Source organism: Fulmarus glacialis, unplaced genomic scaffold (assembly GCF_000690835.1).
Source record: "Fulmarus glacialis isolate BGI_N327 unplaced genomic scaffold, ASM69083v1 scaffold28249, whole genome shotgun sequence".
Taxonomy (NCBI): Eukaryota; Metazoa; Chordata; class Aves; order Procellariiformes; family Procellariidae; genus Fulmarus; species Fulmarus glacialis.
Window position 1 is genome coordinate 20,781 of NW_009231815.1, and position 14,722 is coordinate 35,502.

Genomic DNA, 14,722 nt, shown 5'->3' on the forward strand with positions numbered 1-14,722 from the left:
TTCAAGAATGCACATCTTTCAGGGAACCAGCAGTAAAACCATCCCCACTGTGACTACTTTTGAAAATATGTATTATTTCAATTCTCTCACTGAATTTAAAATTGATATCCAGAGAGGTAAAGACTGACAGAGATATGAAAAGTTATCAGCAAGATAATCCTGCTCCTGCTCCCCCCAGTTAAAATGACATTTTTTCAAAGAGGAAAACCAAAAGTGATAAATTTCTGTAAGTCACTTATCATAAAGCAATTTTCTATGCCACCTTAAGAGAAAGAAAAGTATTACATTTAACTCAGTATGCTGAAAATATGCCCAGGTATATTTAATGATGCATTCTTTAAGTCTGAATGAAATCTATCCAATATTAATACAGAGGCTGCACTGTACATAGAAGTGTCAAATGTTAACATACGTAAATTCAGGAAATAAGGAAAGTTATAAATGGACTCAGTTACACAGACTTAATGTTACAGCACAGGTACAGAAATAACTCTTTTTAAACATTCTTTTAATTTTTTGCAGTGTTCATTCCTGAAGGACAAACATTTCTCCCCATTTCCTCCATCACTTCTGCAAGCTATGCAAGAGCTAGCTTTTTTTAGTACAGGAAAGACCAAGATTTTTTTTTCCCCCATGACTTATACATCCCTGTTTAACATCAACACAATACTTGAATTGAGAAATGTATAACATAAAAAGATTAAAAACAATTTCACTGACAAATTGTACAATATGCTATTACTGAGAGAAAGCAAATACGAAAGTCTCTTCTCAGTGCAGCTAGGGCAAATATGAAGGGTCTTGCTTGTAATCAAAATTAAAATTATCTCAACAGAAAAAAATCAGTAAGTTACTGAATAGTGCACGATACTGTCATAACTGATCAGAACCATTTAAAGTAAAAATGCATGCAAAGCAGTTAGCAGATGAGAACAATAAAAGCATTGTTATGTCTACATGATGATAGATTTCAAAACTGAAACACTCATAAATAACTTGCGCAACAGAGGCACTTAGTAAATGTCACAGCAAAAGTGTTTAATGTATTCCTGGGATGTTAAAAAGGGAAAACATCTGCAAGGGTAGGGCAATATCTTGACTGAAAACAGAAATTGTAACGTAGTGCCTAGAATACCATCCCTGATCCTAGTGTCTACCCCTTCATGAAATGCAATGAAATTGAAAAACATTTAAAGGTAAGTCAGTAAAATTATTCAGTGGCTAAAAAACTATGACTTAAGCAGCTCAATTTTTCAGCATACTGAATAGAAAGTTGAGAAAGAACTTGAAAATTAGTAGAGATACTTATGCTGCTTTTTTAAAAAAATTTGTTAGTGGAGAAATAATTACACATCAGAACAATTTTAGTAGGGGAAGGAGAGAAATATCTTTAAGGAAAATAAGCTAACTTTCTAGCACATAGATGATAAATCCAAACTCTGGAGATCCGTGAGCTATATGTAAAAACAGAGGGGACATCTTATCTCCAAGTTGGTTAGTAGCAACAATCTCTTCTGACATTAAACTCTGAATCTATGAGGTCTCCTGGTTCATTCCATGAAGCACAAGGAGGAAGGAGAAGCAATAACAGGGAAGTTTTCATTACCCTCATTAAAATATAAACACTGGCAGTTTTGCATTAAGAAAGATATGTATTTTAACATTCAAGTTTCAAGGCTTTAGCCAGTTGCCTGCAAGGATCAGGACCACTCTTCTTCTACAGGATTGTAATGCTTCTCACCATAATATATAAAGAAAATACCCTCATTTTGCTCTCAAAAGGGCAAACAGCTTAATTAGCACAGTAAGTAATAAGCTTAACATTCTCATTCCGTAAGTAAAGCAGTTATTACAAATAAATATCTATACTAAATAATTTTGGACTCTCCCTTCTCAATAACAGAACCTAAGTTCGACATAGAAGAGGAAGTGCATCAGAAGAGCTTACACTGCTCCTCAGACCTACTACTCAACTGGCAGGGCAACGCTGTTAATTCTGAAAGAGAATACTTTCCATTCTAGCACATGCTTGCGCAGAACCAGAATAAGACAGAGGGGGAAATCATACAAGGAAAATTTGGCCCAGAATAAAAATAGATTGGTTTCCTGCTGTGACCATCCCAAAATTCCTGAACAATTGCCTGAGGGAAGCTTCTCTGGCATGCAGCCTGTTTAGGACAATTCTGGGTAAGGAATAGCTGGCTGCTTGGATGTCTGGGCTCTTCGGCTTCAAAAACAGAGAAATGAAGTCATGCCTGTGAGTCAAAATGAAATTGAATCTAATCTCTAAATATGCAGATCATTAGCAGCTTCTCCTAAGTCATCCAGCTGTGCTGGATGGCTTAAGAATGTACTGGAATTTTTTTTTAAATTCCTAATTCATTAGGTTTATGTTTTAAGAGTTACAGAGTGACAAGAGCTCAAGAAAGAGAATGCAGACATAGGAAAGAACAAAATTAATAAGGTACCTGCAAATTCAATTGTATCAGAAAAGCCACTTCTCTCCTATGCTAGAAGTTTGGATCTATAGTAAATCTGACATAGATCAGGATGAAATTATGCTAAATCACTGCATTAAAAAACCCAACACAAAACCAACATACAGACTACAATTAAATTGTAATTGGATTTGTCATTTCAAAGTATTAGCATCAGATTTCCAGATAATACAGGGTGACATACTCCTATGCTAATAAACAGAAAGTTAGCAAAGTAAACAAATGCTGTGTTTCTACTGTAAGGAAATACTTGCGCCAATGAAGCAACCTTTTCAGCACAGAAGTAATTTAATACCAAACCACATGAAAAGTGATCTCTCTGGGAATAGCACAGCTGCTAAAATCCAAGTCAGTTTTTATTAAATCATCAAGTCTGTTTATGTAAAACAGGGCTCTCTTAAAATGACCTCCAAGAGGAAATGATTTGCTAACAAAAAATTGATACCTGCATTTAATTTATCTACATCGATGTATGTTTTTATTGTTTTTATATATCAATATGTCCTGGATCGGCGAGAAAAGAAAAAAAAAAAAGAAAAAAAGAAAAAAGCTTATTCTAACTGTCTGAGAAGAACTTCTCAGGCTCCACCATCAAAAAGTTTTTCCTTGTTTTTTTTCTTACATATAAGTATTTTGTTGAACCAAATCACTTTAGGTAACACATACAGAACTTCTGCAAACCATACTTCTGGAAAAGATGAGAAAAATAATCACTTTTAGCTACTGCTGAGCTTTCAGCTATTCAAGAAGGTAGATTCACGTTTCTAAAAATAACAGCAGTTTTAAGTTTAGTGCTTCAACTTTTGAGGAGAAAATGGACTTTAATAGTCCCTCAAAACTTGTCAAATGTGCCCAGATAGCCTAGAGAAATAACAGGAATACTGTAGAAGAAGAAATTGTTCAAGTTCTTAAAAAAACAATAGTGCGTCAAGAGTTTTTGATAGCTGTTTGAAAGAAGGACAAGTGCAGTGAAAAGAATGGAAAGAACTTCTTGCAGTAAGTCTCAAGGTACATAAAAGTGAACTAAATTAATGGCACTCCCAAGCAGGCCAAATCGTGAGTCAAAATCTCTGAATCTTCATATTGAGATATCCCAGTCAAAACTTCTTGAACTTGCACATAGAAAACTTGCCAGAAAAAACTTTTCAAGGCCATAGTACAGGAAAACAATCCAAGACTGAAGAGGAGGCCTCACACAAACACACAGCGTTCTGGCAAGACACAGCTCAGATCCAAGCAACAGCTGTAAATCCATTAGGTGACTCAGGACTGTCAACACCAGCATCAAAATGAAACAGTCTTTTCAATAAAGAAATGTTATGGAAGTAATTTTTTTTCTTAAGTGTTCTTTATATGCTTGGTTTGTATCATAAAACAGAAATGTAGACCACGTCAAATATTTGTAACGATACTAAGTTCAAGAAAACTAAAAAGATATATTTATTCATCAGACATCAGAAATAATTTCTTAAACAACTAAAAACAACATCAATTTTATTCCTTCCTACAAAGCTAAAAGATATTGACAGTATTTACGTGATAAACTTCTCAGAAATATGTTGGCCCTAATCTCTGCTTGGTTTCTTTAGCTATGACTGGAATGTTTATGTGGAGATAGCATGCTAATAGATGATGCCAAAGAAATTTAGAAAACAGCTAAAAAAAAAAAGGGTATGAGGGCAAAAGAACGTTAGCTGAAGATTCCAAGCCCTAAGGAAGCAAGAGAAAATGTCAAACACAAAACAGTCCTCGGCACCCCAAGACTGACCTAGAGCAAGACCATTCTATACATATAAATAAAGTACTCAGGCTTACTTTGGTTGAACAGGCTGTGCACTTATCAAATGCCAGGCTGACTGGAAGAACATTATCAAATCTTGATAAAAATCCACGGATCTAGAAGATGAAAAAAATTACAATACTATTTTGTAATTACAAAATATTTCCAAAATTCCACAAGAACTGGACACATACATTCAATAAAAAGATAAAAAACGGCTATAACTAGGGTAATACTGTTCTAACACAGTGACCCCCAATAACACCTGTAGTAAATTTATACTCAATATATATTACTGGTTTTCTATGTACGAATAATGGCACAACTACCTAAATGCAACGCTATTTAAACATAAATAGAGGCACAGCACCACCTGGAGTTTGATTGTTCTGATTGCAAAGTTCGATCAAAAATAAAAAGTCATGGTATAACCAATTAAACACATTTTTTTCCCCATCTCTATAACATATTGAAAAAAAAAATCACTTCTTCACTGTTCCTTTTTAGATATTAAGAGAACCTTCAAGATACAGATCTGTTTTCCAGAGGTCTGGAGCATAGCCACCATTTTGAAACAAAGTCCCTGTATATGTATAAGACTTAAAAATATTCAACTGTCAAAATTATTCGAGTTATTTTTAAAAACAAACTGACCTAGCGTAAGTAAAATCTCTTTCATATTATCATCCCACATGATCACAGGAAACATTAAGATAAATCAGAAGGGAGTACCTGGATCATCAACTGAACAAGATTTAGATTTGGCTTCTTCTTCCTATTGCAATATGAGAGGTCAAAAAATCTCCCTCAGACATACTGCAGCAGTTGGCATAGGTTGGGCCTGGCTGACAACAGCATTAGTGTATTAACTACAGATAACCCTACAGGATAAGGGAGTGAGTTAGTTATAATTAAGTACCCTGACTGTAAACAGCCTGTCAGTCATTGTGCAAGTTACAAACTTATCTATTAGTGCTAAAGTTGGAAACTGTTGAGAACCTTCCAGACAAGCAGATGATGAGTGCCAGCGAGGACAAAAGCCTTGTACTGAGGGTATCTGAAAAAGCCAATCGAGAATTCGGTATTCCCTACCAATCCTGCAGCTCACAGTGTCCACAGCAACAAGCAGAAAAACTTCAGGAGTATGGGAGAGAGACTCCTGAGAGAGAACTGGAGAGACTACAGAATTACTGGAGAGAGAGAACCCAGGGAGAACCTAGTGGGACCCCACTGCATAAAATGACCCATGTGTAAACACTGGTTACTACATAAAACTATAAACAAATTTAGACTAATTTTATATAGACCAGACCCTGTGCTTACTTGGAATTTGCAAAGAAAATATACTAGCAGCTTTATCTTTTTCTGAATCAAGATTCATTCTTAGTGCAAAAAAAATTAGTATCAATAGAATCTAAAAATACAACTTAGAAACAAATACATTATTTATTTATACAATGGAAGCATCCAGAGTCACTCAGATAAGCAACATAAAGTAAAAGGCACAGAATACTTTTAATCCCAAGGAGGTTGCAGCAAAGTGGCGGTCGGTATCTTCTCCCAAGTAACAAGCGACAGGACAAGAGGAAATGGCCTCAAGTTGCGCCAGGGGAGGTTTAGATGGGGTATTAGGAGAAATTTCTTCACCGAAAGGGTTGTCAAACATTGGAACAGGCTGCCCAGGGAAGTGGTGGAGTCACCATCCCTGGAGGTATTTAAAAGACGTGTAGATGTGGTGCTTAGGGCCATGGTTTAGTGGTGGACTTGGCAGTGCTAGGTTAACGGTTGGACTTGATGATCTTAAAGGTCTTTTCCAACCTAAACGATTCTGTGATTATGGGGATAAGATCAGCAGGCAGTTTTTTGAAGGACTGTATCAATATAACACATAAAGACAAGCCTATCCAGCAACCTGAAAAATGGTATCCTTAACAACTAGAGTTTGGGTTGAGTAGAAGAATAAAGACTGCTGTATTGCACCAGAAATACATGAATACTTTGGAGAACAGAGAATTGTGAGTTGGCTGGATTTGAATTTTTTTTTCAAACTCAGAAGGGATTTAAAAAGCGAACAAAAGTAACTTTGAGATGCTCATATTGCCAGCTCTGATGGGGAATAGAAAAGTCAGAGGTTGCCTTATTCACATACTGTCCACTCCAAATAAATTCCTGCTAAGGAGGTAGCAGGAATTGTGTGTCCACAAGTAGGACAGATGCAATGTCAGGAACACAACTACTTTGGCCTATGTGAGGGATTTTTTTTTTTTTTTTTAAACTAACATAGAGTGTCAGTCCTTCAGGGAATGGAATCAGCATAGAGTATGTTTTTGTTAAGGAGGCAAAGTCTGTGATGCTTGCCTTATACCAGTTCCCAGCTTTTAAACAAAAGCATTTACTCACAAATTATTTACCTGATGAGGAACAAGTCCAAGAGAAGTAGGTGGTTCATTCATTCTATCATCACTACTGCTGGCCACAGCATAACCACTGCCAAAAATCCAGGAAGGAAAATTAGAACACGACAACATACTGAACACTCAAAATTTCCAGTAAGCTTCAAGACATTTTGTTACAGCTTACAGCTTAGAATCTGGAAAGGAACCTATCTGGAAAATCTGTTTCATAGTAACCAAGATCCAGCATGGGAATACAAAAACCCTTTTTCAGAATCAGTCTCAGAGACTTGTAACATACTCATTGTCCAACTCCCAACTCACTTTTTCTTTCAGAGATTTTGAAGACAAAAAGCAAGCCTAAATTTCAAGTTACAGAATTTCAGAGTAATTTCTGTATAAAACCCACTTCATTTTAATTAAGATTTTGCAATATTTGGCTTATCTTGAAGCCCTTCATGTGACAAAAGTAGTTATGATAGCTCCTCATTACACTCAACCACTCTCCTGAGCAAAGGAATGCCAAGATCCACTAACAGGATTACTTTCTTCTTTTGAAATACTCTCAGTACTTTTCTACTTTTAAACTCAGAAGAGAGAAAACTCCCCATTTCCAAGATAAAAACTTAAGATTTGATGAATCAGTTCTCTCTTAAACACTGTTAAATTACAGTAATATAGTAGATATGACCTATACATTACATTAATTTACAGGCAACATTACACCTTACAAAATTGTCTTACTTAATGTGTACTTCCTCCTCCTTCTCCCAAAAGATTATATTAAATCAATCTTATTTCTCAGAAAACACCTTTTGAACACCAATCCTTGTCTCAGAAATGACTCACCCTTCTGGATGCTGTAAAACAGAAACCATTAATTCCACTGCAAGAGCTCCAGCTATCATGGCTAATCCAGGTCGACTGACTGTGCACTGCTGATCCAATGTCCGATCCCTGGTGGACTACAAAGATAGACAACTCTAAAGGAAAGAAAAAAGTAACTCAAAAGTAACCAGCTGCCCTACTACACAAAACATCTTTAGTTCTGTGCAATTAATTTCTCTGATCTTCCGAATAAAAGATGAGCTATTTCTTAATCCTGTGTACATCATCATAAAACAAATCCCTTTATGAAACACCATTTAAAGGAAATAAAAATTCAAGTCACAACAAAAGAGATATATAATCACCATTTGCATAAGGTTCTACTCACATCCCCTGGTGCCACAACATCATTGCAGAAGTAGCAACCCAGTTTATAGCCAGGGATATTTGAGAAGAGTGATGATCCCAAAAGATCAGAAGAACCAGACGCATTGTTGAAACATGAATCACCAGATTCTTGTTGTTTTGGTTTCTTTAGTCCGTGTCTCATAACAACAAATGTGTCAAATCCCAATGCAGCATTGATGACCAACTGTGAACAATAGAGAACAACAGATTTTAAGTGAGCCAAAAGGGGCAGGGGGGGAAAAAAACACAAGCTGTAGATGGACAACCAACCTATTAACTGCATATCTATCACCTTAGCCATAAACAGCAGATTTTCTGATAGGTACAAAATTCCAGTTGTCAAGCATTTAGAAAAAACAAAACCAAAACAAAAGTCTGTTTCAGAAATCCACAAAACATTACCTTTTTCTGTGTCTGTCAGGGAAATCTGATACAAATTAACAACTCCAATTGTTACAGAAACCTATGCACACTTGCTGACAAAAAAAAAAAAGGAACAGGAACTCCATAAATGTGTTGTGCTAGTTTACATCTGAAGCTAGGTTCACACCAACTAACATTCAATGTCTCACTAAAGTTACTGAAACTATGCACTGATATGAATTATCATCCATATATCCAAATTTGGCCCAATATTCATACAATGATTAGTATCATTATTGGAAAAACTTATTTTGGTTCCAGCTCAGAATTTATTTTCAAGTTCACTGCATATTCTGTACGTTCATACCCTCTAAGTGCTAAAATAGTCCAAGTGCCATTTAAGTACAACAGTGGCTATCAATAACAAGTTCTCATGTCATTTGAAATTCTCTACGTAGTCTTTTCAGTTCACTGTGGTCTGAAATATAACTCATTAAACACTCCTATGTGACAAAGCAATGAAACGCGAGTCTGTTATCCAAAAAAACTTCTGCTCAGTGAGGAAAGCAATTAATGATTACTTATGGTCTTCATATGCATCTGTTTAGTCACATGGGGAGCACAAGCAGCTGTGGTACACAATTACACTGTCATCATTTTCCCCTTTCTTTTCAGTTTGTGACAAGTGCTTAGAGTAATCTGAAGCTATATACGTTATGACCGAAATATCATAAAACCAATACTTAAACTAGCAGATTTTACTAAACTTACAGGCAATGATTTAGATATAGCAAAACCAATTATACAATAATGACTGTAGCCAGTATAATATAAAGGAAGATATAATACTGCTTCATATGCAGATATTTTACATAGAAATTCTAGTACAACAGTTTGTCATTTTTCATTCTTATAGCCAAGAACCATGCTGTTGAATCTGTGGTAGCACAGCCAGGTCTACAGCAAACAATTAAAAAACTGCATCTTCTGACCACATCTATCTGTAAAACCTGAAGATGGTATTCCATTTTCAAAATATGAATAAAATGGCATGGCTGGTATTATCAGAAATTAGTAATATTGCTAAACACTTCCCACTGCAATAAACTGTTTCTTTCTCTTCAGTTTACTGTCCAGCAACTATTCGAATCTAACTGACTGACCCTTAATCAAAAAAAAGAAAAAAAATCATCTGTTTTTGATAAAGAGACTATGGAAAAGTGTATCTTTTGGCATGTGTTTCAAAAAAAAACAGAAAAATTTTAAAAGTTCCAATGCTCAGCAGAAAACAGGGATTTAACGTCTGACACAGGGGTTTAACATTTGAGTTCTGTGTTTGTCTAAAATACTTGTTTTGGGAGGAAGGACTGCAGGAAGATCAAAGATCATCAAGGCAACTGAATGATTACGTGGGGAAACCAACTCTTATTTCTACCCCTTATAGAGAACTTCACACAGATTATCACTCACTATGCTCTTGATTTTCTGTGTGCCTGTTTTGAGACCTTGGGGTCCAAACTGCAGCAGTACTTCAGATTTGCAGTTGTCATACAAATTCACATTTGAAGTAGACCTCTCGTTGAATGTTTATCAACATGAAGAACATTGAAAAGCAGATATTGAGCATTTCATCTTGGATGCCTTGAGATTTCAGTGCTGTGCTTATTCAGTGACAGAGAATTCCATCTCCTCACATCAAACTGATCGTATGAAAATCAAGTAACTGTGATGCAGTCAGACACACTATGCCATTGAATATCAGAGAACTGTCACAAAGAAATTACAAAACTTGTCCTGAAAGTACAAATTTGAACACTGCAAGGCAAATATAGTGGGAGACTGCTAACTAAGCAAATGTGGGGGGAAAGTTTCGGAGATCATGAAAACAACCCTATCCTGACTGAACCAAGCAGGGAGGCTGCGTACAAAACCGCACATATTGCTTGCAACTACCGGTCATCATACATACGAAATAGTAGGCTGGCAGTTTCCAGTTTCAATACCCAGCTTTGCAAACTTATCTTTTTATATCATTTCTGTGCTGTTTTTAAACACATAAAAGACTGCTGAAAGACCACAGGTGCAAACTGCAGAAAAGACAGTAGGATTAAGTAGGAACTGATTAAGTTATCAAGTTACATACACTCAGTTACACCTGAAGTAAGTCCACACTGATCTTTTCACTGGCAGTGTAGTTCACTGGCAAAGGCAAGTTCATTTGAGCTACAAAGACATACAAGCCTATTGCTTAGGATCAGAAATCTATTTAAAATAAGAAAAAAATGAAAGAAAAGAAAATAATTTAAGACCTTGGCTTAAAAAAAATGAGAGAACTGTTTGATCTGGAAAAAAACTGCTTGCAAAGCAAGTGCAGATGAACATAAACTTCAGCAGAAAGGGGAATATACACGGAATTTACAACATAAAACTAGTTTGCAAATACCACAAATATGCATTCTCTCTCCTTTCTACTGTCCAGTTTTTTGGAAATAAATATAAAGATAAACAAAAGAAACCACAAACAACTAACAACTATTAGGAAACTAGAGTTGTCATAGTTGAAAAATCACAGAAGTCAGGAAATATAAAAATCAAAGATCGAATAACAACATGACTCAGCTGTGTCACATATATGTTTTCATTTACTCTCTTGTGTTAAGTTCACAACTTAATAAATGGATATGGGCATCATTATATTTATGCCACAAAATATGCAGGATGTGCACTGTGGTTAAGCTGACATGTTAAAAGCTTAATACTTGCATTTTCTGATTTTGTGCTATTTTAACTGAGCAAACATGAAACTGCACAATTCTTAAATGAATTAAGAAATATCACGATTACTTGAGACTGTTTTACTAAAGTCTACATCATGATAGCAAGGGAATTAAGTGTTCAGGATAATTTAGTTGGATTCTTCAGCAAAACCGTATCTTCACCACTGCATTAATTTGGAGAAACATGCTGCTTCCAGAATCCTGTGTGATTTAGAATATTCTTTCACAGGAAAAGTTAGGATGCCATACCGTCTTCAAGAACAAAATTCACACAAAAGTAGAGGCTCTATCATTCCTATCAGTAACATTTGTAGAACAGGAAAAAATGGCTCAAAATCTTCTCCCCATATGCTTTTGTGACTCTCCTGGAAAAATTTTGTTAAGCTTGTTTCATTTCTCAGTCTGGTTCATCTGACCAGATCTGTATACTTACCACAAAAGATGTTTTAACATTTTGATTACATAAGCATTTATGCATTCAGTCTCACTGATCTCGTATACAGAGTATAAACTATAAAGTTTCAGATATTTTTTTTTTAAATATATAAATACAGAATCTTAATTTCATGTACTGCAGCCCTCTCCCTTCATTTTCCTTTGCCTGTAACATAAGTGTATTACTTTTAAGCTACAGAAATAGCTGAAGCATTCAACACTACCTGAGTAAGTATCACGGGCAGAGTTTGGATGCATTGGCTCAGCACGACAGTATGTTTTCCAATAAGGCAATGAGAAAAACCCAAAGTTTTTGACCAAAAAAGTGCTGGTATACTTCTTAAGTTCAGAATTCACTTTCTAATTTTTTACTTTCGAGATATATTTTGAAAATATGGTTTCAGACAAGTTTCTACAATTCAAATCCCCTATCAGTCAATCATTACTGTAACTTCTTTAGTCCTTCTTACTATGATTCTCTTACTATGAAATTACTTCTCTTAGTATTACTATGAAATACATACCCTTGGAGATGCTCAAAAGATACTGACTAGACAAGACCCTGAGCAACATGCTGTAAGTTGGCCCTATTTTGAACAGGGATTTGGACCAATCGCCTCCAGAGGTCTCTCTGAACCTGTATCATTCTGTGATACAAGTTTCTATTTCCTCTTTTCAACATTCTTTTTTTGTCTTACACAGAATCTTTGAGGCTACAGAAAACATGAAAATATTTCTGCACCATCACAAAAGATTGGTCAAATATTTCAATGTCCCATAAAGTTCTTTTAGGTATACATAGTTAGTTGATATGCAAGAGCTGAAATACAGTGACAAGGATATTAGCAAGGTATGGTACAATACCTTCCTCTTGCTGGCTGCAATGACAGCAGGAAGCCATCGACTCTCTCTAGTGTCCATGAGAAGGAAAACAACATCATGAGCATCAATAAGCTCTTCAAGTTTAACCACATCCTTCCGAGCCTGTGCCATTGTTACTTCAGAAAAATTCACTGGGTGGCCTGGCATAGGGATGCTCATGTTATAACCTTCTGCACTCTAGAGGGAGACAGATAGAAAACAACGTATTAAAAAGATAATCTTATAACTGAATAGAATTATTATAAAGTTCAACACAAAATTGTAAAGTACAAATTCAATTACTGTTTGGCAGAATTACAACTTCATTCTTTACATCTCTCTGTATACCAGTGCTGTGCACTAAATCACAGTGCTAAAGTTTCTGAGGGAATGGCAGTCTCAGCTGCTATATTTATGCAGAACAGAGCAGCTCAATGCAAACCTACTAGTTTGGGTCATGAGAGCAGACCAAACACCTACAGGTGGCTCGGTGCCTGAACTAACAAGCCCAGTCTCTCAGAAGGTCTTATTATAGATAGCTGAACTGCTCCTAATCCCAGAGGTAACAAACATCACTACAAAAGCAAGCAGACAGATCTTACATATGATTATGATCATGCTGTTAAACTTAGATGAAATCTTTGTCCTGGATTATCTTTGCAGCCACTTCACACACAAAGTTAACAGGATGTAGTTTATATTTCTGATATCGAATATTGACTCAATTACAGTAAGACAGATGCGAAGTTTCACACATTCTCCTCTTTGTTTTAAATTCTTTACAGGAAGAACAATAGTCTCGAATGATTTTCATGTAACTTAACCAGCCATATGTGAACTTGATATAGAAGAAAATAATTTCTGAGACTTGTTACTCCCGCGCTCGGATGTCTGGAGGCTTGCACTATGCAGATGCTGAAAGAGCCTGTTCTTATTGCAGAAACATATGCCTCTTCCAACTCCATATTTGGGCAAGGCATATTGAGCAGAAAATGGCTAAAGAGCCAAATAAGCATATACAATGCATATACAATGCAAACAATTAACTCATTTGGAAATACGTTAACACAATCTGCCAGCCATCTGCTGTAAGAGAATAATGGATTCTTCATATATGTTACAGAAACATAGGCCTTGCCAAAGTCTCCTTGCTTGTCATTGTGCTGTAAGCAACTACCAATCTAAAAGCCAAAATTGAAAAGCTAGATGAACCAAACATAAGATTACATGGGAAGAGAGGAAAGGAACATTGGTGGAATGTGCTTTGTATAGACTAATTACATGCACAACTGACAAATCCAGGTGAGCCAAATAACCAGAAGTGTCAAGTATACGTTCTATACATCATAAATATCCCTGAAGATAAAAAGAAATAGACACTTACAGCAGCTTGGGGAAATGAACTTGGGTAATATCTGCATTAACCATACCAAAGAACGCACCTTTTTTTTTCCCCCCTTCTTCCCCGCCCCCCTGCCACCTCCAAGGGGAAAAATCTAGAGTCCACAGTGACCTAGTATGCTGTTAACAGGGCAACTCCACTGTGTCCCAGTGAGGACAGCCTGGGTTCTGCATCACCAGCACAGACATTGCACAATTACTGGATGAGGTTTTACCTTCACTGTTATTATCTCCTCCAAAAAGCTGTGTCAGGAACACAAAACTTAATCCATGCTGTATAAGAGTAATGTATTTACGGATAACTCGTCAAGCCCCTGTATTGCATACAAGTGCTGATTTGCTAGGTAAGTATAACTGACACTGTTAGTGACTTAGGTGGTCAATTTTTGTTCAAAAAAATAAAACAAACAAATAAACAAATAAGTTGAACATTCGCTGCACGGAAATATGGTAACAAGGTTTGTAAAATACTAAAATCTCACCAGAATTCAGAAAAAAACTCTATCCATGACTGTAGTTGTAGGAATACATACAAGTCTAGCAGCTTCAACAGCTTCAGTTTTATTTGAATAACTGCCCCTTGAAAAAGAGACACCTGTCACTAGCAAAAGTGGCTGAAGTACACTTTTGCAGCCAAACACTGGCAAAAAGAGCTAAAAGGGTATCTTGCGATGGCACATGCATAGTATTTTAAGGAGGAGTAAATGTGCATATATCCCAAAAACAGATCTCACTTATTCCACAGAATTCCAAAACCTCAGGGAGTCTCAACATGACAAAAAAGAATTTTGCTTGACTGATCACAAAAAGGCTTAGATTTTAAGACCAGAACCTTCATACCAACAAGATTTAAAATGCCTCCAAATTATCCAAAACAAAATAGTTTTTAGTTACTATCCCATAAAGTATTAGAATCACATATTTTTTAAAAAAAAGGGACTTTATGTTTACACGTGCAAAATCATAAAAGATAATGCC

General features: G+C 35.9%; 1 protein-coding gene across 1 annotated transcript in view; it reads right to left on the reverse strand.

The window, feature by feature from the left end:
* The window catches only part of ATG7 (autophagy related 7), a gene marked incomplete at its 3' end in the record, with an annotated part of 43,756 nt that overhangs the window by 12,501 nt on the left and 16,533 nt on the right, over positions 1-14,722 (reverse strand). The window contains exons 12-16 of the mRNA XM_009584701.1: positions 12,347-12,541; positions 7,888-8,091; positions 7,521-7,636; positions 6,690-6,765; positions 4,314-4,394 (exon numbers count right to left, since the gene is read on the reverse strand). Of these exons, the coding sequence (XP_009582996.1) occupies positions 4,314-4,394; positions 6,690-6,765; positions 7,521-7,636; positions 7,888-8,091; positions 12,347-12,541 (672 nt within the window). The remainder of the gene's footprint in view (positions 1-4,313; positions 4,395-6,689; positions 6,766-7,520; positions 7,637-7,887; positions 8,092-12,346; positions 12,542-14,722) is intronic.